The sequence below is a fragment of the Podarcis erhardii genome (assembly GCF_964252035.2).
Source record: "Podarcis erhardii genome assembly, chromosome: 8".
NCBI classification, from domain to species: Eukaryota; Metazoa; Chordata; class Lepidosauria; order Squamata; family Lacertidae; genus Podarcis; species Podarcis erhardii.
In genome coordinates, this window is record NC_138499.1 from 65,272,849 (window position 1) to 65,300,525 (window position 27,677).

The window sequence follows — 27,677 nt, forward strand, 5'->3', positions numbered from 1 at the left end:
CCCGGGTAAATGGGGTTGGGATTGCAACCGCCCTGAAATCTTTTGATGAAAGGCGGAACAACAACCAGCACCACCTTAAACTGCTGGCAGGTTTGCCGCAGGCATCCACTTGGCCACTATGGGACCAGGATGTTGGACTTAGATGCGCCATTGACCCAGCAGGCTCGCTTTATGTTCTTATTATTCCGCTATATGGTCGGTCTCTACCCTTTCCCGGCACCCAAAGCCCTGTGTCGATCCTAGGCGAGGGCTCGTCTGAGCGCAGGGACTGGCAGGGGATCCCACCCTTCGTTATTTTTCCGGAACTGACAGCTTGGTCCGTTCCACGTTTTCTCGGAGTTCAGTTGGTCCGATTGCACACTTTACACATGGGGGAGGAGCCTAACTTGAGGACTTCCAAGGAAGCATAAGGCGGATCGGGTTGCGCCCGGCGAGAGAAATGCGGTGTTTATTCTTAAAACTGCGCGCTCTCCTCTCCTCTTTGCAAATGGAGCGGCTGCGGGGGCTTAAGATTCTTTGTGACGTTGGCGCGCCTTTGGCCACGTGCGCTTTTACGAACAAGAAACTGTCAACAGCACCTTCAGAGGAGATCGGGGCATCGAGGAAGCAAGTTGCAGCCTCCTCTCGGGAGAAACCTGGGGCGATCTCCATGGATCCGGAGAACTGTGAGCAATTTGGCATTCAGACCTTTGCTTTGGTTGATTTCTAATTACTTCTGCCTGTCCTGCATTGTTGTGGTGGCGCAGCCCAGTGTGAATGAACCGTTGTGCAATCGTAAAATCGCCTCTGCTTTGTTTAATGCCTTAGTAGACATGCATAGGTTTTAGGCTGCGTGTGATGCTTTAACCGTGTCTACGGTACTGAAAATAATCTTATGTTTCTTTAGGAATTGGCACATCAGAGGAGGATTTCTTTTTGCACCTGGGAGACTTTAACTATCATGAGTGAAGCAGTAAACCCTGTTTCCACCAGCAACATTTATTTGGACCTAGAAAGCTGCAGCACAGCTTCAGAGATCTCCCAAGTATGTACTCTTTGAAACATCACTTGCACTCTCTCTTGGCAGCTTAGGAATGTAGTTGTTTGGGCTGTAGCCACCATTATCGCCCTTGATATGCTAGAAGTCTATGAGGAGAGGAGACGGGGGGGGGGGGACATGCACGAAAACCAACTGAGCAGTTCTCAAGTTTGAGTAAAGCGGGGTGAAGGCCAGTGGCGTTGCAACAGGGGGTGGTGCACCCTGGGGGCCATGTCTGCGGGGGTGACAAGAAGGCACCCTGTGGGGGCGCGAGCAGCCATCGTGCCATTGTATGTGGAGGACCCTCCATTTGCGACTGCAGCTGCGAGCAGAGGATCCCGGCACCGGTGGCAAACCGTTACGTACAGCGCATGTGCGGCATTGCACGCATGCGCTGTACATAGTGACGCCACACATGTGCTGTACATAGCGGTTTGCCACTGGCACCGCTTGAGTGCTGTACGGACGGCGGTGGGAACCCTCCGTCGCCACTACAGAGGATCCTGGCACCGTCTGTACGGTGCTGGAGTGCTGCCGTCGGCAAACTGCTATGTACAGCGCATATGCGGCGTCGCTACGTACGGCGCATGCGTCGTACGTAGCGACGCCCCACCCTGGGTGTCACGACGCCTTCGTTCGCCCCTGGTGAACCAAGGGCGAATCTCCTCACAACCAAGATCCTACTATAGTGTCCTATATTTTAGAAGTCTTCCAGTGTAGTCTCTAAATTGCCCCTTAACTGCCCATCAGTTTAGTTCATAAAAAGTAGAATTTAAAAAAGCAAAAAGCAATTGTTTTGGCTCCAAAGAGAAAACCAATCATTATCCTTCTTCTGAGATCCTTTCACTGAGATGAAAATGGTGGTTTTAAACAACAACAGAGGTTTCAGTAAAGCAGGGATGGAATGCTGGGTTTGGTTTGGTTTGAAAAACAAATAACTTTTAACCAGTAGAAATAGCAGAGACGAGTACAATTCAGAAGCTGACATCAAAAGGATAATGCGGCACAGCATCTTCTTTCTTCTGTACTCAAACTCTGTTTCAAGCTTCCACACTCCCCTCAGTGTCACACCCTGCTCACTCCACCCAAACCTCTGCCATTGTTCAAAACTGCCACTATTTTTCCTCTCAGTGACTCTTCACATCCTCTTTACTCTCAGCTTCTGCCGTTGTTTCTTTATTATATATATTTATTATGTATGCATTATGCTATTTTATGTAAGTGTGTATGCATGTGTATAATTTAATAATTTTTTTTAAAAAAAAATCTGGTCAGTGCATTATGAACTAGTTGGAAGATTCTGAACAGTTTTCAAGGGCAGCTCATTTTACTGCTGTTGAGGTCCTGATGTCCTAAACCTCGTGTCAGTTGCAAAGGTTATTAACGACTCTTAAAAAAATAATTATTCCAGAATGAAGTGCAGGATTCAATGAGGAAAAGTGGACTTGACTGCACACTCTACAAAGAAGACCATCATTCTGAGCTGATGTTTGAAGATTTCACATATGGTATGTGCCTCTTCTTAACTATATCAAATGAAGCAATAGGTGCTTGAACTCTTGAATGACTAGCCTGATCCCTTCTTTCACATGACACAGCAGGTACATGAGCACTTTTGGTTGTGGAAATATTCTCTTATACATGACAGTGATTATTAGCATGGCTAATACAAGAGGTAAGGCTTGGTCATGTAAAAATTCCTGATATGTACCACAGTGCTGAACTGTACTGTCTCAAAAATGATTGCAAAGCATTGCTCTGTTAAAATAGTCCTCCTGTTGGCAAGAGTAGCTCGAGCATCTAATGTAAGATTGCTGTTGGCAACCCAAATAATACCACCGTCTTACTTGGCAATATATCTCCTCACAACCAAGATCCTACTATAGTGTCCTATATTTTAGAAGTCTTCCAGTGTAGTCTCTAAATTGCCCCTTAACTGCCCATCAGTTTAGTTCATAAAAAGTAGAATTTAAAAAAGCAAAAAGCAATTGTTTTGGCTCCAAAGAGAAAACCAATAATTATCCTTCTTCGGCAGGGAAAGCAAATAGACCAATTAAATGCCAGTTAAGGACAATTCAGTAATGCTGCATCCTTTCCTGGAAAGGAAACAATTACAATTGTACAAGCTGTGGAAAAAGCTTCTAATTAAAGAGGCACTAGCACTGCAAAGCCTCAGTAGTTTGTTACTAGTCCACATTGCTCAACCTAGTACTATTCTTTTTTAAAAAATAAAAATCACAAATGCGGTCCCCCAAAAAGATGAGAGGCAATATTGGATTAAATCACTGGATTGAGAATTTCAAACTGCCGTCTCGCTTTAGAACCTGCCTTACAGAGAGCAGGAGAACCACCTTTAATCCTGCACACCTGAAAAGTACCACCGGTTCTCTCAGTGAATTTGACGGTATTTTTTGTTGTAATCGTGCAGATTTTGAAGATGCTTCAGAGAAACAAATGTCGCCATTGAGGACGCTAAGAACTTGCCCTATAATGAAAGATTCCTCCTTTATCACTGAGTGGAAGGAATCCAACGAGGGATTATTGGACCAAGGAGAATCAGAGCAACAGTGCAGGATGCAGGGTTGGCCGGAGGAATGGTACAGAACGGGGGAAGAATCTGATCCAGAAGATTCACAGGAAGTCACAGCCGAAAATGCCATGCAAGCGGAGGAGCTACTGGTGGAAACATCAGGTGTGCCTATCATGGGAGAGTCCTTATTGGACTGCATTGTTAAGGAATCGCCCATTGTGTCAAGTTTTCTCACACAGCCCACAGGTTCTTTACTGAAGACAGATGTGTGTGCGGCTAATGAAGACTTAATCGTCCAATGGAATGGCTCAAATGCGATTGAAAAAGCATCAGATGACCGAAATACGGTACGCCTACTGTCAGAGCTGCCTCTAGGTCCCAGCTCACAGAGGACCAACACTCGGTTGATGTAATGTACAAAAGTCTTTATTGAAGTTTAGTTTCCATTTCAAACCCCAGAGCGTGCAGCCCTACGTCTTGGCCCTAGACCGGCGAAGTCCCCTCTGAGTCACTACCCCTTCCGCACCAGTTTAAGATCCTAGCCCGGCTCCACCTCCTGCGCTGTTCCTTCCTCCTCTGGGTCCTTCTGCCCCCTGGGGTTTCCTCCCTCCTGGACTCTTCTGACGCTGACCCCCCTGAGTCTTGCCCTTCCTTCCGGCGGGCTTTAGGACCTGGCTCCCTATCCGGGCTGCCTGCTGTGCCGCTCGCCTGTACATTTGAACTTGGCGCGCGCGCCCAGCTGGTGACTTTCCTCTTGACCGTTTCCCCGCTCTCCGATGGAGGCGTGGTCAATCCTGACTCATCTCCTCTCGCTGGTGGTGAGAAGACTGGTCCCGATGCCTGGGACTCCTCCCCCCCACTGCGCTCTGGTGGGGACGCTGGTCCTGATTTCCAACTGCTGCTCAGGGAGTCCCCGCTGGCCCCTTCCTTCTGGGGTTTCCCCCTTGCCCTGGCCATCGGCGCTCCTCTCTGTGAATCTTCCGATTTGCTGGAGAGACTCGTGGAATCTCTCTGACCACTGTCACTGCCTACACCCCCCTCGGATTCCTCCTCCTCACTCTCCATTTGCTCCTTCTCCTGTGTCTCTGCTCCTGAACCCCTGACACCTTCCTTTAGCTGTGCTGTAGATGGGAAGGATGGTGGTGTCAATTCTTAAGTCCAAAAAAGTAGATACCCTAGCTGCCCTTTTCAAAGAATGCCATCAGATTTCACCCCTTTCCAGGAGGTCCAAGCTCTGTACTCTTTCTATGATCTTTTATAATGAGAATATGGGATGTACATACAGCCGAACCTCGGGTTTTGAATGAAATCCGTTCCGGAAGTCCATTCAACTTCCGAAACGTTCAAAAATCAAAGGGCTATTGGCAGAGTGAATGGTGAAAATGGAAAAATGTGCTGCAGAAGCCGTTTGACTTCCAAGGTGCATTTGAAAACGGAAGCATTCCCTTCTGGGTTTTCAGCGTTCGGCTTCCGAATTGTTCGGCAGCCAAGGCGTTTGAAAACAGGTTTGACTGTAAATTTTTTGACTTGGAACTTTGTGTCTGGCAAAGATATGGTTGTTGTAGTATATTTTCATTCCGATACAATGAACCAGCTTTGAATCCCTCTTGTTGACAGATGGAGACTGGGCACCACAACGAATCAATGAAAGATTTCCAGGACTCTGAGCTCACGGTTTTACCAAATGCTGTGGATGAAAACCTAGATTACATTCGCACTCTGGTGCAGTCAAACAGACATTTAAAAGAACGTCTCAAGAGCAATATAGGGTGTTGCATCAGCGAAGAGAAAGTGGACAATAGCATACTTCTACCAGAAAACGTAAGATTTTAAAATTTATAACGTAATAAATATTGCAGAATTGATCATAGAAAAAGCAACCATGAGAAATGGCAGTACTATCAGCTTCATCAGTAAAAAATAAAAATAAAAATCATAGTTTGATCTAATTTAAATGAGAATTGGTTCTATATTGACTTTCACCACTTGATGGCTCGAAAGTACGAGTGAGCAATAGTTGATGTGACCCCACAGATGATCACATCAAATATTATGGCTTTCAGTGGAGTCATGTACACATGGCTGTAGTTTAATAGCACAGGGCATGATTTGCATTCAGAAAGTCTCAGTTTCGATCCCACTTAAAATCCCCCCTGCAAAAGGATGTCAGGAAGCAGGGCTCGGAAAGAACTACGTTTGAAACCTTGACAGTCAGAGTAGACAAAACTGTGCTAAATGGATTCATAGACTGACTCTGCAAAACACCTTCCTGTGTTGTAAGTCAAGGCAGCAAGCACCCAGAGAAGAAACGTTCCCCATCCCAGGTTAAATTATGATATGTAAAACATGTGTGAAGCAACTTTTAGTACTAAGGCACTGCCAAGAAATTAAGTATGAATCTGTTGGACTTTATATCATGTCCACCACAAACAATCTGTACAGTTGTCCAGCTTGCATACCTTGGTAGACGAAACTAAGGAGTGTGTGAGGGCAAGTAGCATCTACAACAGTTTACAGTACGTCAGTACGCTTGTTACAGAAAGCAGATCTCATTGAAATTACTTTTCACCCATGACGTTTTGACTTAAATCTTTGCTAATCACGTGATCTGTGTTGATACAGGTTGAAAATGTGTCCGAAGGACAGCATAATGCTGAGCCTTCACCTCTCCATTCAGAGAAGTCCTCCTTCATGGCAGAAGAAGTTACACAAGGGGACAGAGGCGACAAAGCTCTTTCCTCAACCCATTCAACAAAGAGCTGCTGCTTGAGTCCTTATGGAGCTTCAGACAAACTCTGGAACACCCCGGAATTTAGTCCAAAGCAACTGCTGCTTCAAGAAGGCGATATGGACTTCAGCAAGGTCATTAAGGACTTAGAACTGGACCAGCAGAAGCACCTGCCCCATATCATGGGTCTTCAGTATGGAAGTATATTTTCTGAGAAGACCAAAGAAATTGAGAAACTCCTTCTTGAGGAAGGAGATATGGATTTGAACAAAATCATCCAGGCACTAGAGCAAGGCCAAAAGAGGCAACAGATACAAGTAATGGACCTTTATTGTTGTGATGTTTCTTTGGCGAAAAGGTTTAAAGAGCAGGAGGTGGACTTTTTCATGAAGCACGACTTTATTGACACCATCAGGAAGCTGAAGGAGAACACTGCTGATCTCATAGAAGCAATGGGCAAAGTCACAGGGAAGAAGGAAGAGGCAGAGGGATGCCCAAAGTGCAGGATGGGAGCTTCAGGAAACACTAAGGATGATCTCCAGGACTTTGAGTCTGAGAAGAAAGCTCTGGTGCTGCAGTTGGAAAAGCTCAGTGCAGACTACAGAGTTCTTCAAGAAAAGCACCAGGCAGAGGTAGAAGAGAAGGTCAAATATATGGCTCAGTGTAAGGATCTGGACTGCACTCTCCTCAAGAAAGAGCAAGAGCTACAAGAACTGAATCACGTTGTACAAAAATTGGAGCGTGAAGCCAGCAGCACCACGTCGGCTCTGCACAAACTGAGGGGAGAAAGCGAGGATGCTCAGAAGCGTTCCTTGTCCTTGGAGGCAGAACTGCAGAGGCAGAAGGACGAGAGGCTGGCAGAAAGGGAAGGGCTGGGCTGCAGATACAATACGCTGCTTGCTCAGATTAAACTCCTGGAGGCGGAATTTGAGAAGGAGAGGGCCGAGATGGAGAAAATGCAACAGCAGGTCTGTGCGTTCAGAACAGAGGCGAACAGGCTGCAGGAGGAGATGGCAAAGAACAGAGAGGAGAATCGCTTCTTGCAGCTGGAGTCTGCCAGGTGGAAGGAGCAGTGCAGACAAATTAGAGAGCCACAAACACTGAAGGTATACAAGGCTATCTCAAAATTCTTGAGTAGCACATAGTTTGTGTGTGTGTGTGTGTGTGTGTGTGTGTGTGTGTGTTTAAAGGTTTGCACATACTTTTAAAGGAGCAAACAGGCTTTCTCTTTCTCACTCCATTCCCTGTGGCAAGATTCCCTGCTCCATCCTGTTCCTGTTACAGGATCAGGGTTAGTAGAAGTACACTGCTAATATGAGAAGTAGGTATTCCAAAATGTTGATGAAGGGGGAAGGAATGGGTTTTTGTGCAGTCAGTCTGAAACGGGACCCAAAATCCTCATTTTCCTCCTCCAAGGGAGCATTTCTAAAATGCATTAACTTGAGCTCTTGAATCAATGTATAAACAGAAAGCCAGCTGTATAAACAAGTCCTCAAAGCCCTCTCCTTTATCAGTCCGTGACGGCAATGGATGACCTTGCCAGTTCCGTGGAGCATCCTGACCACAAAGATGCACAGACCTTGTTGGTGACCTCCTGCCCCAAGATAAGAGTATAGGAACAGGAACAACCTTTTATGGTCAAGAGTACTGGAACAGGAATATCTGTTTATGGTCATGGATGTCAACTTACGTGTATAAGTTGACGTGGTTGGATTCCTGGGGAAGGGGGAGAGGGTGCCTGGAGGATATATATATACTGCATGAAATATCTCATTTCTTTGGACTTGCTGTGAACTGACCATGCAAGTGCCTTCTGCTATCTGGAGAGCAGAATAAACTCTTTCTCTGAATCAACCTCGGTGTCATTTGACTCCTTCCTCCCTGTTCTGGGAGCAACGCTCACCCTACCATCGGTAAAGTCTAATAAGGCTACATTGATGGTCTTGATTTGCTCTTAGCTCAAAATTACAGATGCTTCCACACCAGCCCTTTCCTATGGAATTATCATCCTTTGTTCACTCACAGAGATCCAATTAATGTTGCTATTATTATCCAGCTATGATTGCAGTCCAGTGTTTTCTGCACCGTCCTTGGTTTTCCTTCCCAGATCTGATTTTTTTGGTTTTTTTAATCAAATGCAATTGCAGAGTTAATGTGGGCAATTGGTCAAAGCATATTAAAAAAAATTCTTCAGAGTCTTGTACCTTAAGTTAACAGTTTTGTTTCTGTTTGTTGTACTTAATTGCTTCCTGTTAATTGCCGAGATCAGTAATGAGTAGCCCCCTTTAACATAGCTGAATGGTCACAGTGTCAGAAGAGAAAGGTTAATTACTGATTTCCTCTCATTATTCCAGTGCAGGGAAATTAAAGCCTTCCCCACTCCAGAATCAGAAACTAACATTAGAGTAGTCAAGAGACTATTTATAACTTAATTCCCGGAGTGTCACCAACAAAAGGCAATGAAATGAATGGGACTAGAAAACAGGAAATGTTTAAATAACATTGGAAAGGAACCTTTACAGAATGGGACTTAGTTGTGAGTAAACATTATAGAAGGATGTTGGCCATAGGGAAAATTCAGGTACAACACAAACCTGCTTTGATTCTCCTCTGTAGTGAAGAGGTCCCCCCGCCCCCAGGTCACATCATTCCTAACAGTAACTCTGAATGTGAAGATTGACAAATTATGAGTGTTTGTTTTCAGGGATATACAAATAACCTAAGCTGATGTTCTCGCACTCTCTTCATATTAGGAGCAGCTGCATTCCCAAATGATCCAGATTCTCAGATATGAACTTGGATTAAAGAGGGAAGAGTTGAGAAAGAAAGAAGAAATAATTGAGTGGAGCATGCACATTTTGGGAAGGTTTATTTTGGTATGCTCAGTTTTATACCATTAAGGGCAACACCCCTGAGCTTTATCATTACTATTTTGAATTTTTGTCTGAGTACACGTGTGGGTGCTTTCAGCCTTCAGTTTCTGTCAAAATTGCACCCTTTTCCAAATGGAAGTAGTAAAAAGTGCATTCCATTTTAAAAGAAAGCCCAAAAAAAGAAGAAGGATGACATATTAGCCTATTTTCTCTTTTAAAAAATCACAAACATGCATTTAAACTGGTATGTCTTTTTAAGCTCCTGGAATGTTTACTTTTAAGCAAAACATACTTTGGAAATGTTCATACAATTATGAACAGTAAGCAGCAGTTGGACAAAAGATGGCAATGATTTTGGAGTAGCTTGTTATGTTAAAAATACTTGTTGCAGAGATCTTTATATATATTTTTCTTGTTCTGGTGTTTGTTTTAAATAAGATATTGAACTTAGGGTTGGAGGAAACACAAGTTTTAAGCTTAAGTCCCCGTCCCCCCATCCATAGCTGTAAGGCAGGCTTCCGCAACCTTAGCCCTCCAGATGTTTTTGGCCTACAACTCCCATGATCCCTAGCTAGCAGGACCAGTGGTCAGGGATGATGGGAATTGTAGTCTCAAAACATCTGGAGGGCTGAGGTTGAGGAAGTTTACTGTAGGCAATCAAAACCCCATATTTTGCTTCCATAATGTTTTTTAAAAGGTTTACAGTGCCGATATTCTATGTTCAACCTGTTTTCTTATATTATAATCTAATGTACCTCACTGTATCCTCTGTCAAAACAGAACATGAAGTCAATGCATTCAGCTTTGTCCATCAGAGATCTCCACAGTGAAGAAGACCATTTCAATTCTCCTTATGTCCAGAAAGCATCTCACCTCTTGTCAAAAATCTGCAGTCTTCTGGCTCTTGCAGAAGGATTACTTACCTGCCAGGTAATGCAAAATACCACAGCCCTTTTCAATAGCCACATTGATAGCACCTAAAACATGAATTCTGTGGTCCATCCAGAACGGCCCGTCACCCAGTATACACTGTACTGTATATTTCCAACAAGATTGAAATAAAGGATCTTTCAACTCTGCCAGTTAAACAAATCCGTCTTTATTATGTTTCCCTTCCCTCCAGCTTTTCTTCCGTCACCATTATGCAGACAGATCACATGGATGTTACTATTTAGGAAGTAGCACTTCTCTGGCTCCTAAATCATTAACTATCAGACATGACACAAATGCAGCATTCTCTGTCTGGGTTGTTGTTTTTGTTGTTTTGTTTTGTTGCAGGGGTTCAGAGAGGGTGGGAAACCTGCCCAAACCAACTATGATTTTGTTCACACCAGTACATCAGACAGAAACAGTACTGACCCCATTTTGTATTTTATTGTGTGCTCTTCCTTGAGTCCTTGTGTACGCAGTGATTGTGGTACTTTTAAATGTGCCTCCCAGTTTTAAAAAGTTGGACACCTATGGATCACATGGAAAACACCTGGTTATGTCCTCCTGCTCTCTCTGTGGCTAGTGGTGCACTTTGAACAAATAACTAGCAAGGTATACACTTAGGTTTTAATTAAATGTCTGCATGTGTACTTGCGAGTTTCCCCATCCTTTTTGTATACTACCCACTAACTTTTTGTGCTTCGTAAATGCCAAGGTTCTATCCCTCATTATTATGAAAATACCTTTGCAGGCAAAGGGCTAGTTCAGGCAATCATGACAAGGTATCTTTGTTAGTGCAGTGTATGGTACTTTCTTCAAATGTGTAGCGTAATCTCTGGTGTGGATTGGGCATGGGTGTGCTTTTATATTTTGCCTGCAACGGTACAGGCAAAGTTATATAGTACACAAAGCAATAGCTTGCGTTAAAATTACATTAAATTTCCATGAGCATCGAAGTCAAGTGTATGGGAAAGTCTTTACAATTCACATTTCCCACAGGACTAAACAAGGGGAAGTATTTAATGCAGAGCATCAGTTGCTTATTAGCGTCTTTGGTGACATATTCAAATGGCAGGGTGCATCCTGACATTTTGCCATCGTTTTATAAAAAAACTTCAGAAAACATCAAGTCCCTGTTCTAAACCAGCTGAGTAAGATTTTTTTCCCAGCTCTGAAAAGAATGGAATCACAGCTCGAAGCAAACTGAGTAACAACTCTTGAGTTCTGTTGGAGATACTTGGATAAGAAGAGTGCCATGCTGTACCGTGTTGTAATGTTCAGTAGCATTTCTCTATAGGAAATAGTGTTCCTTACATGGTAGACCACCCATGCCTCAGCAGTCAATGAATCTGATTCCTTCCAAGGAATTATACACCCTGGTTCACATGTGGCTACATTCTTCAGTCTCACATATGAACCAGTGGAAAATAGGAACTTCTTTTCCATTGGGTTATGTGGATCTATGTAACTCCTCTGAGTGCTTCCAGAGAGTCGCCTCCCCTGACACTGGTAGCACTGAACAGGAAGTGAGAGAAGAAGTACTTCTACAAAGAGGTGCACTCTCACCTGTTAAGGTTAGAGTTGCCATTGCTGGTTATGCATAATGGTTGGTGTGTCCGTTGTGTATATCTTGCTAGTTGGTTTGGATTGCCAGTCGTCAGAATGGGGACCACCATAATCCACATGTGGATTGCCAGGTCAAGTACGTCTGGAAGTACACTAAGGAAACAAACAACTGATGAGTGAGCAACTCTGAAAAGCAGTGGGGAAAGAACGACCGCCTTACTTCTAAAGACAAGGCCGCTCGCTGCTTCTCCCTGATGGAAATGGCTACCCAGTCTTGCCTTGGTTTTGTGTGTTAGCCATCCTAAGAACGTTTGCTACAGAGCAAATTCACTACTCAATAAAACTTCTGTTGAAACCAATGGCTGAAATGTGTCTCCTTTTCTCTGAATCTCACCCTTTTATTTCCCTGCTGTCTTCAGTGATGTTTACAAGGTTTCCCCTGTTTTTTTTTTACCTATTACCTAAACTTCTGATAGCTGAGGCACACTTCAACTCTGATTCAGACTGTGAGCTGCGCTTCATCCTTGCCCACAAAAGGGCTTCTTTTTTTAAAGGGGTGTCACTACGAAATCCTTCAAGCATTCAGTGAATGCTTGAGGGGACTACAAGGAAGGCCGTCACTGGCTATCCTCCCCTGAAATTAACATGTCTGCTGGCCATGCCTCTCCAGCAGCTGTGCCTTCTGCATTATGAAAAAGGGACCCTGTGCAGGACCAATTGTGTCGGGCTTCTCTGTGCAATTTTGAGCCATGATTGTCCAAGACAGCTGGTCAGTTGAACATGCATACAGGTGTACACTTGTATGTCCTGCTTCTGGTTAATGTCAATGCTCAATGATTTGGGAGCGATGTGGCCGGTAGTTGCATTCCCACTACTCCTTCCTGTGTCCAGTAAATGCAGGAGCGGGTTCATATGGGCATCCCTTTAGTCTGTCTATAAGTAAGAATCACTTTACTCAAAAGAGTCCATTTTGTCTGTTTCTGCATGAGCATCTAGCCATGTCTCCTACCAGGAAGAAGGCAAGACCAGGGGAGCGATTTGTGTGCAGAACAGCTTCCTATGGGGTCAAACTTGAATTATTTGGATTGACTTATTTCTTGAAACATGCAAACCGTTTTCTCACAGTCCAATGGCTTCCTCTTCAGCACACAATCAGGGAATTGCTGCTCTACAACCATCATGTTTAGAAATTCACTTTATTACAAGTGATGCATTAATTCTTAGGAAACTAATTGGTGTCCATTTGGAGTTTAAACAATGTTTGTTTTATGTCACTGTTGTTTGATAGGACACAGATAATCAGGCAATTGCTGAATGTTCCACAGAAAGTGAAACTGTTATTGAAGTGAAGGGGAAAATGCAGCGCCTGTTATTTAAAAAGAAAAGCTTGGAGAAAGAGGTAGGGGCACTGGTTGTTTTCCCTCCCTGCTTTTGTGTTTGCATATGTAAGAACACTCCTGTCGTCCTTAACCCCCATGTCAAAATAGCTAATTATCTTCTAAACGTGCTGTGTTGTGAGACTTTGTGAACCGCCCTGAGATCTTTTGATGAAGGGTATATAAATCTAATAATAAAACCATAAGACAGCTTGGAAACTGCAGCTGGTGCACAATATAGTGGCAAGACTTCTGACAGGAGCAAAGTGTTTTTTTTAACCTGCAAAGCTCTATACGGCTCAGGACCCTGATATCTAACAGAATGCTTCCCCTAACTTGAATATAACCGGACCCTGTGTCCATCACTCGAGGCCCTTCGCCAGATGCCCCCTCTGCAGGGCCGGCCCATTCATGAGGTAATGTGAGGCAACCACCTCAGGCAGCAGGATCCACCAGGGCAGCAGATTCAGCTTCCAAGGAATAAATCACCTGCTGTTGCTGCCACTGTAGCAATGGCAGTGACGGCTGCAGTGTGCTCCTTGGAGCCACTCTGAGATTGATAGTTATGTTCTGAGAAAAAGCTCTGTGGTCTGAATACGATAGAGAATATATACGGTAAATCCATAAAGTACCACTTATGAATTCAGGGCACATACAGCTATTCTCGATGGGAGGTTGGTCTGTACGTCTGAGTCTTGTTCATGAGAATGCTGTGCAATGGCAGGTGAACTTCATAAGGATCCTCTGCGTTCTGTCATACGGACAAAAACAACACATTTCAACCATCAATCCTCATATTTCTTACAAACTAAGCGATAAACTGAACTACATGCCCTGCCACAAGTACAGGAGCAGTCTGCTGGGATCAATTAATGTGCCATTGCAAGATGGATAGTGATTTAACATGAATAAAATTTACCACTTCTTGAATATGTCAGTTTTGCTTTGGGATATATGTATAGCATATAAGAAAGTCTGGGGAGAAGCAAAACACAACTGAATGAAATATGTTCAATTTTCCCTTTCCCTCTCTTGCCTATAATTCATCACTATAAATATTTAGTTGAGGAAACACAAGGAAAACATAGCAGCCATGAGGGAGTTGATTATTAATGAGAAATCTTCTGAAGACCCCGATACTGAGGTGAGTTCAATATTATGAAAAAGAACAGAAATTAAAAGAAAATCAGAAGGAGAATTGGATTTCGTGTATTATGGAGCATTAATTTAAAACAAAAAGTTTCATTAATATGACTGCAGTTCTATATACTTAGGGGGACTTAACCATGGGGTCAATACTGTAGACTTGCTATGTATACATAATAAAGGCCTGCTATTGCTAAGAAAAGTAGCAAATATGGGATACGTTCCTAAACAGACTTATTAGGGAGTAAGCCAAATGGAAGTAAGCAGGACTTACTTCCAAGTAAACATACTAGGGTTGTGCTGTTAAAGGCTAATTCCTTGTTCTGAATGGGTATTTATTCACAGGCTACAGAGGAATCAGAAAACGGCGGAGACCTGCCTGATCTTCTGAGAACAAAACTGAGTGAATACCACAAGCAAACTGATGAGCTCCAAGCTGAGGTGAGTAGATATGAGAGAAAGAGGGTTCAGGAATCATTTCCATGAAATGCTTCCATTTCCAGAAAACCAGGATTCCTCTTCTTGTTGGCAAGACTTAACTCCTTGGAAGGTTTTCAGAAATCCGTGGGAATTCTGTTCCCGATTCTGTTACATGCCTGATGGTTGCCGCCTCATGGTTGTCCAAAGGGATCAGTTTTAGCCCAAAACAGCACCAAAGGAATTAGCCCTCATAATGGATAGTTCTGTTGGTTAGCGTGTGAAGCTGATAACACCACGGCCATGGGTTCAATCCCCATGTGGGACAGCTGTATATTCCTGCATTGCAGGGGGTTGGACTAGATGATCCTCAGGGTCCCTTCCAACTCTACAGTTCTATGATTCGATAAGCAAAGAGCCAAGAGAAGCTTGCTTTGAATAGCTCCTGGGTGCACTTCTAGAGGCACTTCCACACTAAATAGTTTCTGGATGAAACAAATGGCCCTATAAGCACATGTTTGTATGAGGCAATTCCCTTTCCTGCCTTAGTCCATTACAGTAGTGCCCCGCAAGACGAATGCCTCGCAAGACGAAAAACTCGCTAGATGAAAGAGTTTTCCGTTTTTGAGGTGCTTCGCAAGACGAATTTCCCTATGGGCTTGCTTCGCAAGACGAAAATGTCTTGCGAGTTCTTGCGAGTTTTTTTCCCTCCCCCCCCTTTTTCTAAGCCACTAATAGCCGCTAAGCCGCTAATAGCGCTAAGCCGCTAAGCCGCTAATAGCCGTGCTTAGCAAGACAAAAAAACTGCAAGACGAAGAGACTCGCGGAACGAATTAATTTCGTCTTGCGAGGCACCACCGTACTTCATTGAAGAAGCATTCATTTCCCAAGGGGAAAAAATGGGCACACTCCTGAGATGGTGTGTTGATTGTATCAGCTGCTCCCAGGATGTATCCCAGGAAAAATAGTTGGTGTTGACAGGCTTAATCTGTGGCTGAACATGACTAGCCCTAGTAACGTGCTAGGCACTTTGGAGAAGACAAAAATAATGGGTGGTATTCAATGACCTTTTACTCAGAGTAGACCCATTAAAATGAGTCAACCTGGCCAAGTTATATCCATTAATTTTAATGAGACATTCTTTCTTTGGAAAGATTAAAGCACTGGAAGCTAATCTGGCATCCAAAGAAGAAGTATGCAAGAAGCTCACTGGAGAAATTCTCGAGCTTCAGAAGGTCTTGGGCAGCTTGACATGCAAGGTATGAGTATGAGCTGATGTTACTCTGACAAGGTTGAAAAACTCGATTCACTTTCAAAACATAGTAACTGTAATCTGGAGTTGTACTCATTGCTAGATCAGTTGCAGGTTTATCTTGTCCAGCATTCTGCTCCCAACCATGGCCAGATGTGTCTGGAAGCTCTTTACTGAGCTACTGACACCCCTGAAACAAAGCTCCAAGAAACTTGGTTAGATTTACACCTAGGCTTCATCCACCTTTGAACAAACATTCCCCACAAAAAATGCTTAGGCTAGAATAAATCACAGACACTTAACTTGGCAAAGATTTTACTCACACAGTTTTCAGAAGTAAGAGCAAGCAACTCTCCATCTATTGGCAGTAAAATAAAGAATAAAATGTTGCAAATGACTTAAAAGGAAAGAACTTGTTTTCATTACCAAAAGAATGGAAAGATGCAAGCTGTAAAAATCTCTTTTTGGAGAGATGCAGTTCACTTGCAGGATCAGATGTGTCAGTTCACTTGCAGGATCAGACCCTTGTCATAGTGCAGAGTGATAGTGTAAATATACCAGTAAGATCCACCTCCAGCCCATTTAACACATTTAATTACCCCAGTGGATTCACTGGGATTCTATGCAGTGTTTTTTAAAAATTGATTTCTGTATGCAGTGCTCATGTGGATGACGTTCCATAGATCACTGATAATGCTGATATTTATGTATTGCTATAATGTTGCAAAAAGGCAGGATTTTCAAGTGTACTCAAGGCAGATCACAATTAATAAAATATCATATACAATCAAAGATGTGATAATATTATGCTTTAATTGAGATTTCACTGGCTGTTTTCTTTTGTACTATGCTAAATCATTCTCTGATTTTATTTTAAAAGGTGACATCTTATGAGGAAATCATTGAATGCGCTGACAAAAGGCTTGAACAAGCCAATTCAGAAATATCTGAGTAGGTATAGCACTGCTTCTGGATTCTTTTCTGTTGTATATGTTCCAGAAACACATAGTAAGAGACAATTCCTGCACTTGGAAAACTGAGTGAAACCTAAATGAAATTTTGTAATCAGGTGTTTTAGCACTGCAGTATTTCATAGAGCCACTTCAGATTAGGAACTCTCTAAGCAAATGCTGGGCTGATATTAAAGCACATGGCTGCACCCATTAGATACAGTTTTGGTGGCCACTAGAGACGTGTGGAGTCACTGCTCTCTAGCTAAATCAAATAGCTGCTCTGCTTCTTGAGGAGGAAGTGTGTTCAGCTCAATGTTCTCTGGGGTTGCAAATTAACTTGGGCTGTTTTGGTGTGAAAGCAGCCTAAAGATGCGATCTCAGGGCTTAGTTTGTTCCAGGTTCACACCTGACCACACCGCTATTTTCAGTGGCAAATGATGCATGGCACACCATCCATGTGTAAGGAAGTCTCAGTAAGAAGGAGGTGCTTTTCTCCAAAGTAGAGTCACAGATAGATCAACACTTCCTTTCTCCCCACCCCTTTTTTAATTCTGCCACTGTTTTGGAATTTTATTAACCTCTCAAATGGGGGGTCTGAAATCCCACAGGGATGAAAACAAGTCTTGGCTAGTTTCAGGGGAAAACAAAATGGAAGAAGCAGCATTAAGCAGGCCATTTCCCCATATTGGAGGGTTGGAAACCTCAGGCCTGAGGGCCAAAGGTCGCTCTCCAGGCCCCTCTGTTTGCAGTCACATTAGCAATGGCCAGGGATTGATTTTGGGATTGAGTGACAGGAAGAAAAATAATGGACAGAATAATTGTCCCTCAGGACTTTCCCTTAGCCGCATTGTCCTGGGTCACACTTCACGTCATCCTCAGGTGCTTTTGTGTGACAAAAAGATCCTTGCCCTGTTCCTTCTCTCACACAAAAGTGCCCCACACTAAGGGTGCTTTATGACAGAGGAAAAACCAGAGAAGACAGAGAAAGAACCTCTCAGTTTTTTAATCTGTGTTTTAACTTTGAGGATGTGGTTTTATTTCTGTTTTCTTTATGCTGCTTTTGATTTTGTGGCTTTGTGCCTTATTTTGCCTTTACGTGGCTTCCATATTTATTTATTTGTTAAACTGCCAGAGAAGTTTATGTTATATGAAGACATACAAATGCTGACTGATAAATAAATAAATAGTAAATGGGAGTTATTCGTTAATTTCAGTATAAAGGGTAAAGTATAAAGGTAAAGGGACTCCTGACCATTAGGTCCAGTCATGGACGACTCTGGGGTTGCAGCACTCATCTCTCTTTATTGGCCGAGGGAGCCGGCGTACAGCTTCCGGGTCATGTGGCCAGCATGACTAAGCCGCTTCTGGCGAACCAGAGCAGCGCATGGAAATGCCGTTTACCTTCCCGCTGCACTTTGACGTGGTTTCGAATTTATCTACTTGCACTTGATGTGCTTTCGAACTGCTAGGTTGGCAGGAGCAGGGACCGAACAACGGGAGCTCACCCCGTTGTGGGGATTCAAACCTCCGACCTTCTGATCAGCAAGTCCTAGGCTCTGTGGTTTAACCCACATTTCTTCCTACCCAGAAAAAAGTGGCAAAGTCAGGCATTTTGTGAATGGTCACAGGCAAATTAAGAGTCTTGGGGGGTGGGAAGTGAACTTTATATATGTACAATCCACAGCATTAAATCGAAACAGCGAAGGCATGTAGAGGTGATCTTATGACTGTCCCAAATTCACTTCTCTTGGGGAATCTTTGAAACTTGAACCTAAAGGACTTTCAGGAAGTGTTGCAACACCTTCTTCTGTAGACGGGCTTTCAAGGCACGCATTTGGAGTTTTCACACATTTAGTGCAGTAGTTTATATTTTCTATTGGGGTTTGCTGGGTGATCATTTCTTAAATGTGATGTTGCTTTCAGCCCTTAGGAAAGGGCGGGTAAGAAATCAAAATTATGACAATTCCATTACTATTTCAGATACAAATTTCAGACACATATGAAGAAACTCTTTTTGGATTGAAAAAGTGAAATTGCAAATCTATCTACAAACCAAGAACCTTAGCTGCCTGTTCTTTTAAAAGTGTATTTGTATCCCGAGTCTCAAAACATTTTTTTATTTTTCTTGGACGCAAACTGCATTGACATCAATTGGACTTATTTCCAAGTAAATGTGTTTCAGACTGGAATAGCAGTTTTCAAGTCGTCATTGCAGTGACAGCCTATATCTTGATAAATTCTATGAGAACATACTGCATATAACTGAAACAAATGTACCAATCGGTTAAATTGTCTCTTACTGGCAGTTTAGAGAAAAGAAACCAGGATTTGGAAGATTTAATTAAGAAGTTCAAAATGAATACCAGAAAGCTGAGGTAAACTTCATATATATTTCACATTCAAGAAGAGGAGGGTTCTGAAAGTGCTCACATTATTATCAAACTTACGAATGTCTTCCTTTACATACAACTTGCATAGACAGGTAAACATAATCTTGAAGTGCTTGTTATAAAATAATAAAATGTTGCCACCACCTAACTATAGCTCCCATCTGCTAATATTGGGGGGCCCTCCAGAGCACAAAAAAAAGGAATTCTCATAATTTTTGCTCACGAGGGTATTGGGACAGTTACACATACCTTCCAACATGCTGAGTCCCAGTACCATCACATAAATTTCAGGCTTCAACTATCAGGTGGATAATATGCCTGCATTTGTTCTGTTATCATCATCATCATCATCATCATCATAAATTTATTATTTATATCCCGCCCATCTGGCTGGGTTTCCCCAGCCACTCTGGGCGGCTTCCAACAAAATATTAAAATACAATACTCTGTTAAACATTAAAAGCTTCCCTAGACAGGGCTGCCTTCAGATGTCTTCTAAAAGTCTGGTAGTTGTTTTTCTCTTTGACATCTGGTGGGAGGGTGTTCCACAGGGTGGGTGCCACCACCCAGAAGGCCCTCTGCCTGGTTCCCTGTAACTTTGCTTCCCGTAGCGAGGGAACCGCCAGAAGGCCCTCGGCGTTGGACCTCAGTGTCCTGGCAGAATGATGGAGGAGGAGATGCTCCTTCAGGTATACTGGACTGAAATATACTCGGAGTCGCAAAGTGATTTCATGCTCTTTATTCAGCTCATAGTGGTGAGGAGGAATGAATGAAAGTCCCCTCAAAGTATCTGCCTTATATACATTATTTACACAATGGGCTGCACATGATTGGCTAATTCCGGAATTGTACTGTAAACCAATCAGGTTGTGGATTCACTTCAATCTGGAGCATGATTGGGTGGTTCCTGCCAACCAATCATACTGCTGCATTGTTCTAGGACCAATCAGACTGCTGCATTCTGAATCCTATTGTTCTAGGACCAATCAGACTGCTGCCTTTTGGATCCTATTGTTCTAGGACCAATCAGACTGCTGCAGTTTGGATCCTATTCGACTCAGTACATAACACCCCTCCCCTCTAAGTTCCAGTCCTGCCCGGGAGGTCGCATTCATAGTCCTCAAGGTACGCTGGCGGCCTACGTGTGCGTTGCGGCCTGGGGTGTTCCCTGGTCCGGGGTTCTGGTTCTGGCTCCGGTGTCCTTTCGGCCTCCCGGGACCTCTCTGTATTTACTGGTTCTGCCTCTCCTGCTGGCCCCTGCTGCTCTATGGGCCTCACTGCCCCACTGTTCCCCTGGGACTCCTCTGACCTGTCCTCCTCCTCCTGGTTTTCTCCCGGGAATCGTCGCCGTATCTGGTCACAGTGGCGGCGCCAGCATTGCCCCCCATCCGTTAGCACCTCGTACGACACGGGGCCAGTGACCCTGGTGACTGTGGCGGGTACCCATGCAGGGCCTGCCCCAAAATTCTTTGCGTACACTGGGTCCTGGGCCTCGAAGGTCCGGGGGTTCCTGCCTTCCCCCACCCCTACCTCATCCTGAGCTCTATCGGGGTGAAGGCGGTCCAATCTGATTGCAAGGCGCCGACCCATTAGTAGTTCAGCGGGGCTCCGGCCAGTCGTTGAGCTGGGGGTGCTGTGCTGTGCTAGAAGGAATGTGGCAAGGCGGTACTCCCAATCCCCTTGCGTCATGCGGCGAAGGGTGTCCTTGGTGGTCCGCACCATGCGTTCTGCTTGGCCATTGGTGGCAGGGTGGAATGGCGCCGAACGGATGTGGCGGATGGCGTTCTGCGCTGTGAAGGTTTGGAATTCTCCTGACGTAAATGCAGTCCCGTTGTCTGAGACGAGAGTGTCAGGGAGCCCGTGCGTTGCAAACAGCCTGCGTAGTACCCGGATGGCTGCGGATGTAGAAGTGGATGGTACCAGTGCGACTTCCAGCCATTTGGTGTAGGAGTCCACCACTATGAAGAATGTTTTCCCCTGAAAGGGGCCAGCGAAGTCCACATGCAGGCGTGACCATGGTGCTCGGGCAGACTCCCAGGACTGGACTGGGGCCCTTGGGGGATCTGGGCGGGATTCTTGGCAGGCCTGGCAGTGTTTGACCCAGGCCTCTATCTCTCCGTCGATCCCCGGCCACCACACATAACTCCTGGCAAGGGCCTTCATTCTTACTACCCCTGGGTGTGTCTCGTGTAGGGCTGTGAGGACCCTTTTGCGGAGGGGCTGGGGAACAACGACCCTGCTTCCCCAAAACAGGCACCCCTTGTGGGCCGACAGTTCATGTTTGCGGGTTGTGTAGCTGGCGAATTCTGGCCCGGGGCTGCTGCTGGGCCATCCCCTCCACACCCAGTCCAGGACCCGGGAGATGACCCTATCTTTCTTGGAATGGTGTGCAACTTCTTGTGCCTGAATGGGGCGGTCGGGAAGCAGCTCCAGGCTCATAACCTCTTGTGCAGGTGCCGGGTCGGGGCCTGTTTCTGGTAGTGGTAGCCTGCTGAGGGCGTCCGCATGGCCCATCGCCTTCCCAGGGCGGTGAATCAGTGCATACTGGTAGCTGGCAAGGAAAATTGACCACCTGAGGACACGAGGAGACAGCACTTGGGGGGTCTGCTTTTCGGGGGCAAACAAGCCAAGCAACGGTTTGTGGTCAGTCACCACGGTGAAGGGCCGCCCATACAAGAAATCATGGAATTTTTTTACTCCCTTCACGATTGCCAGGCCCTCCTTGTCGATTTGTGAGTAGTTCCGCTCGGTTGCGTTGAGTGTCTGGGAAAAGTATGCCACCGGTACCTCTCTTCCATCTGGGAGTTGGTGTCCCAGGACAGCGCCAATGCCATAGGGTGAGGCGTCGCATGCTAGCACCACCGGCAGCCTCTCGTCGAAGTGTGCCAAGACCGAGTTTGAGACAAGCAAGTCCTTGACTGCCTGGAATGCGGCCTCCTGGCGATGGCCCCACACCCAAGGGGCCCGCTTGTCCAGGAGTCTGTGTAGGGGCTCCGCTACCGCCGCCTTGTGGGGAAGGAAGGAATGGTAAAAGTTCAATAGTCCCAAGAAGGCCTGAAGTTCAGTCTTGTTCCTGGGCGCTGGGGCATCACAAATGGCCCGTACCTTGTCCCCAGTCGGGTGGACCCCTTCTGCGTCCACCATGAATCCCAGAAAGTCCACCTGGGGCACTCCTAGTAGACATTTTTCCCGCTTTACCTTGAGACCCGCTGTCTGGAAACGGTGCAGAACGGTGCGGAGGCGGTCCTCAAACTCCTCTGGTGTGGGCCCGGCAATCAACACATCATCGAAGAAGGGGGTGACGCCAGGAATCCCTTTAAGGAGAGAGTCCATTAGATTCTGGAATATGCCTGGTGCCACGCTGACACCGAATTGCAGCCGCTTTACCCTGAATGCTCCTCTGTGCGTCACAATCGTCTGTGCCTCTGCTGTTGCCTCATCTACTGGCAGCTGTTGATATGCTTGGGCCAAGTCCAGCTTGCCGAAAATTTTCGACCCAGCCAGGGTGGCAAGGACATGGCTGACCACTGGCACTGGGTATGCATGGGCCGTGAGGGCCTTGTTTATGGTACATTTGTAGTCTGCGCAGATGCGGACTGAGCCATTAGGCTTGACAGGTGTGACGATTGGGGTTTCCCAGGGGGCATTAGGTACCGGTTCCAGCACTCCTTGCTCCACGAGCCGGTCCAATTCCTCGTCTATACGGGGTTTCAGAGCGAACGGGACCCGGCGGGCCTTGAGCCTGACTGGTCGTACTGCGGGGTCAAGCTGTAGAGCAATGGGGGGGCCCGTATACTGTCCCAATTTCCCATCGAAAACCCCCGGAAATTCCTTGCATATGGCGTCCACGTCCACTTGTAAGCTAGTGTGGTTCACCCCGGTGACAGCTAGCCCCAGTGGTCCAAACCATGCCAATCCCAGTAAGCTAATGTAGGGGCCCTTGACCACAAGCAAGTCCAGTTGCCGCGTCCGCCCTCGGTATTGCACCCTGAAGGTCCCCACCCCCATTGTGGGGACCTTACATTTCTGGAAGTCCCGGAGGGTGAATGGGGCCGGCCTGAGTTTGGGACCCCCAGTAGGACACAGTTTCCTTAAGGTCCTTGCCGAGATTATGGATAGAGTTGAACCCGTGTCAAGCTCCATGCGGCATGGGGCCCCCTCTATCTGTACCTCTACATAAATTTTCTCTATGTTGGGGTGGGGCAACTGGTATACCTGGAAGTCCGTGAGCTCTGTCGAGTTGCCTTGGTGCGTTGGGCCCCGGGACCTGGGGTTCTTGGATTGGTCGTCTGATGCCTGGTGTCGGGTGGGCCGAGCCCGACACACCCGGGCGATGTGTCCCGATTTTCTGCACTGTCTGCACTCTGCATTGCGGAAACGGCAGGTCCTCCTCTCATGACTTTCTCCACAGCTTGCGCAGTTCCCTCCTTCTCGTCGAGGCAGCTGTGGTATGTGGGCTGCTTGAGTGCGCTGCTGTACTCGGTGCACCTCCTCCCTGTCAGATCCTGAGTCGTCGGTGAGGTCTTCATGGTGGACCCTCGGTTGGGACGGCTGGCTCGGCCGTGCCTCTTGTGTCGACCTCTCGGCAGCTTCCGTTGCCAGGGCCTCCTCCAGAGCGACCTGGAACGTTAGGTTCTTCTTAGCGTAGAGGCGTCGTTGCAGCTTCTCATCCCTCAGGCCACCGACGAGGCGGTCACGAAGCATGTTCTCCAGCTCTGAGAAGTTGCAGAACCGGGCGGCTTGGCGGAGAGAGGTCACAAACCCAGTTATGGTTTCCCCAGGGGCTTGCCGCTTTGCGTAGAAGGCATTTCGACGAGCCACCACTGAGGGCTGTGGCGAAAAGTGCCCCTTCAGCTGTTCCATTATTGTTTTGTATGGAACAGTAGCAACGTCTTCAGGCGCAAGGAGAGCCCGGGCGATTTCAAATGTCTCCTCTCCGCAGACGCTGAAGAATATTGCCCTCTTCTTGGCGTCTTCATCATCGGTGACCCCTTTGGCTTCTAGGAGGAAGGTGAAACGGGAGGCGTACGCTTCCCAGTCTCCAGATGCTGGGTTGAACGGCGAGAAGTTGCTGTCAGTTGCCATTCTGAGTTCCTTGTGACCCGGAGCTGAAGCCTGGATACACGGTGCGAGGCAGCGGTGCGGCAGGTGGCGGTGCTGCGGTGCTGTGTGTGGCAGTCAGCTCAGCGGGATCCCATCCTCGTCGCCAGTGAAATATACTCGGAGTCGCAAAGTGATTTCATGCTCTTTATTCAGCTCATAGTGGTGAGGAGGAATGAATGAAAGTCCCCTCAAAGTATCTGCCTTATATACATTATTTACACAATGGGCTGCACATGATTGGCTAATTCCGGAATTGTACTGTAAACCAATCAGGTTGTGGATTCACTTCAATCTGGAGCATGATTGGGTGGTTCCTGCCAACCAATCATACTGCTGCATTGTTCTAGGACCAATCAGACTGCTGCATTCTGAATCCTATTGTTCTAGGACCAATCAGACTGCTGCCTTTTGGATCCTATTGTTCTAGGACCAATCAGACTGCTGCAGTTTGGATCCTATTCGACTCAGTACATAACATGGACCGAGACCGTTACTGTGCATATGTATTTCATGAAAAATGCACCTACGATTATGTTGCCTGAAGTTGCCCATTAAACCCATAGTGGCCATATACTTGCACATAGCAGTACCATGACAGCCGTTTTAAACAGGAAAAGATGCTGCCAGGAGGACAATCAGACTAGGGAAAATAGAGGAAGGGGGACTGAACCTTCTGCACTTGCTGTTTCCTGTAAAAAAAAAAAGAATATTTGAGATTATATTGCCTGCATTTGCCTGTAACATCTAATCTAGTCCTCAGTGCTGTTAGCCCTGCGTACTTGTGGGTATTGATTCAATCTTGGGCAGTAACTTTACTCTCTGCTGTCTCACTCCCCAAACCTACATGGCCAGAAGTTACATTTTCAAGTGGGGAAGCATTAAGTGAGCACTTTCTTTATGTTTCCACAGGCAAGGGTGGTCTTCATTTTTCCCAAAAATGTGGATTCAGGGGGTAAGTCAAGATATATTGCCCTAAATAAGGATCAGCAACTGGAGTCCAAATTTTGCTCCTGAAAGGGTAATGCTGGTCCCTTATCAGGCCAACTAAGGTTTTTAATGCCATCTGTTCCCTGAACAGCACTGTCATAAACTACTTTGCTTTAGTGTAAGGCAGACTGCAAATGTTTAAATAAAGAATTATCATTTTTATTCAGATGTTTTAAGAAAATATAGCATATTATGTGTGGTTGTATTATATTGGACACAGTCCAAAGTTAAGCACTTATCTTTCACTGATTTCCATAGAAGAGTCAAAAACATACTTAATTCTGCTAACGGCATAAGACAAAACAAAGCACTTTAAGTTCCTTTGGATCCTTATCTGTAATCTCATGTTGCAATTTTCAGCATTACATATCAAAATTATATAAACAGAGAGAGATATAACGTTAAATCTGTAATCCTGTGTAATTTTCCTGGGAGTAAGTTCCATTGAAAACAGTGGGGCTCTCTCTTTTGAGTAAGCTTGGACGATTGCACTGTTAGGCCTTCTCAGAGTATACCCACTGAAATAACCAGTGTCAAGTTACTCCATTAATTTCACTGGGTCTACTCTGCATGCAGCATAGTTGGATATCACCTTTAGTGACTTAAAATTGAAGGAAAATCTGAACTGTAATTTTTTTCCTTCCATTTTCAGGATTTTCAAAAACTGAGTGGAACCCATTTAGTTACTAAAGGACAAACAATTAAATATGCCAAGTATGATTGTCATTGTCACCGCAGCAAAGTAGGTTTACAAATGACATATTAAAGTTGATTAAAAAATAGAAACCTTCATTTTTTTCTTGGTTTGTGAGTATAATGTTATTTTCTTATTATTAGGAGACAACAGTTTGAAGTGTGTTTGAATACAGTGAATTCTTTTCCAAAGATGCTGCTAAGTGAATTAAAGAATGAAACCTTTTTCATGTCTTAACACATAATTCTGGTTGAGATACTTAACCTTGTTTGATCCCAAAATTTCTGATTCTTAACCTACCCAAGTACATTGAAGTTTTACACCTTCTACTTCCCAGACACCAAGATCTGCTTCCCAATATGCAGTATTATATCCACATAGATTCTGTTGTCCAATAAGTTCCAGTGCTAGAAATAATACCTAGTTAGAAAAACAAGTAATGCATTTACTGAAATGTAATCTTATGCATACACAGAGGAATGATTCACTGAGTTCAACAGAATTTACACCCAATTGGGGTTGAGGCAAGTACTGTGCAGTTATTTATTTATTTAAAGATTTTAAAAGCCCAGTCTTCAGCCAAAAAAGGCTCCTAAAGCTTACAGTTCACTAAAAAGGTTTTGCAATCGAGTTTGCAATTGCAAAAATCAGACCCATTCAAGTTAAACAGGACCACCCCCAAGTAAGTACTCTAAAGCTGCAATTGTGTGCACACTTAATCCACTGCTTGCATTTCAGGGACCTCTGGTTGGGAAGCTCTATTTAGTTGCCCCACTGAATTTTTATCCCACAACAATGTGTGTGGTACTTGTTCAGGAATGCATTTGAAATAGTCTTCAGCTTCTTATGAGTTATCAAGGGTGCCATCTCCAAGCACCCACAATTTTTGTTGTTGTGGGTGCACTGCAGGGTTGCCGACGCAACTTTTGGTGCCTCACAAAACACCAGAAGTCATGTCCAAGGCATCGCAAGAGCACAGAGATGCTGTCTGAGGCACCCATAATAACCTGGGACCCAAGTCGGCACCCCTGTGAGTTATACCTTTCCAGGGACTTGTTGGGAAACCATGCAAAATTTTAGTGATTGGTTCCTGACCGGACCAATTTGAAAGACAAAGATTAAAGGTTGAAGAATGCAACTCTCCGTACTACTTCTGAAAAAACCCTTGTCATTTTACTATACTTTACTCTAATTTCAGAAGCAGCCGGACAGAGTATGCCAATGTTGGTTTGGGGTTGTTTTAAAAGGCAATCTTTTCTAAAATGGGCCAATGTGAAAACAAGGAAGATACTTTGTTGCCATAATAATAATAATAGTCTGAGCCCCACAAACTGTTTAAGGGATTCTCACTTCGTAAGAGGCATGTGTGTGGGGTGGGGGAGATGCTTCTGTGTCCTGTCATACTGAAGAGGATTGTGTGATGGCAGTAGTGGATATTTTCCTCATTCCCGGGTGTAATAAAACACTCGGTTTACAGGGGGGAAGGGGGGGGATCTCTTTCCTGCTCATATGGGAGCTTCTTTGAGGTAAAGAGGCACCCACTGGAGCAACCCCATTATCTCACTCCAGAGACTGGAAGGAGCTTGTTTTCCTGCTTGTCCCATATGCATTGCTCACCTCCACAACAGGGAAATTTAAATGCTGACAGGGGTCACGGGTCTCTCTTTTTTAAGACTGCTCAAGTGAAGCAGTGGGAGTGGAGAACGGACAAAGA

The 27,677-nt window shown here is 45.1% G+C and overlaps 2 protein-coding genes across 2 annotated transcripts; both read left to right on the plus strand.

Moving 5' to 3' along the window:
* Positions 1-450: 450 nt before the first annotated feature.
* On the plus strand, positions 451-14,198 carry CAGE1 (cancer antigen 1). Its single transcript, XM_081873008.1, has 10 exons — positions 451-665; positions 887-1,024; positions 2,430-2,526; positions 3,447-3,895; positions 5,166-5,369; positions 6,171-7,382; positions 9,030-9,152; positions 9,930-10,079; positions 12,934-13,044; positions 14,085-14,198. Exons 2-10 carry the CDS (start codon positions 941-943, stop codon positions 14,181-14,183), a joined length of 2,529 nt encoding a protein of 842 aa, XP_081729134.1. The 5' UTR covers positions 451-665; positions 887-940; the 3' UTR covers positions 14,184-14,198.
* Positions 14,199-14,420: 222 nt separating this feature from the next.
* On the plus strand, positions 14,421-26,055 carry LOC309349252 (cancer-associated gene 1 protein homolog; the record flags this gene model as incomplete). Its single annotated transcript, XM_081874996.1, has 7 exons — positions 14,421-14,426; positions 14,513-14,608; positions 15,739-15,843; positions 16,717-16,787; positions 19,096-19,164; positions 25,192-25,234; positions 25,922-26,055. The coding sequence occupies 7 exons, from the start codon at positions 14,421-14,423 to the stop codon at positions 26,033-26,035; spliced, it is 504 nt and encodes a 167-aa protein (XP_081731122.1). The 3' UTR covers positions 26,036-26,055.
* Between the last annotated feature and the right edge of the window lie 1,622 nt (positions 26,056-27,677).

Bases quoted from the DNA above. Each gene is read 5' to 3' on its own strand.
- CAGE1 (XM_081873008.1), top strand. From the start codon at position 941: ATGAGTGAAGCAGTAAACCCTGTTTCCACCAGCAACATTTATTTGGAC. The intron at 2,527-3,446 runs GTATGTGCCTCT...GTAATCGTGCAG, and splicing joins GTTTGAAGATTTCACATATG to ATTTTGAAGATGCTTCAGAG. The intron at 9,153-9,929 runs GTATGCTCAGTT...CTGTCAAAACAG, and splicing joins TTTTGGGAAGGTTTATTTTG to AACATGAAGTCAATGCATTC.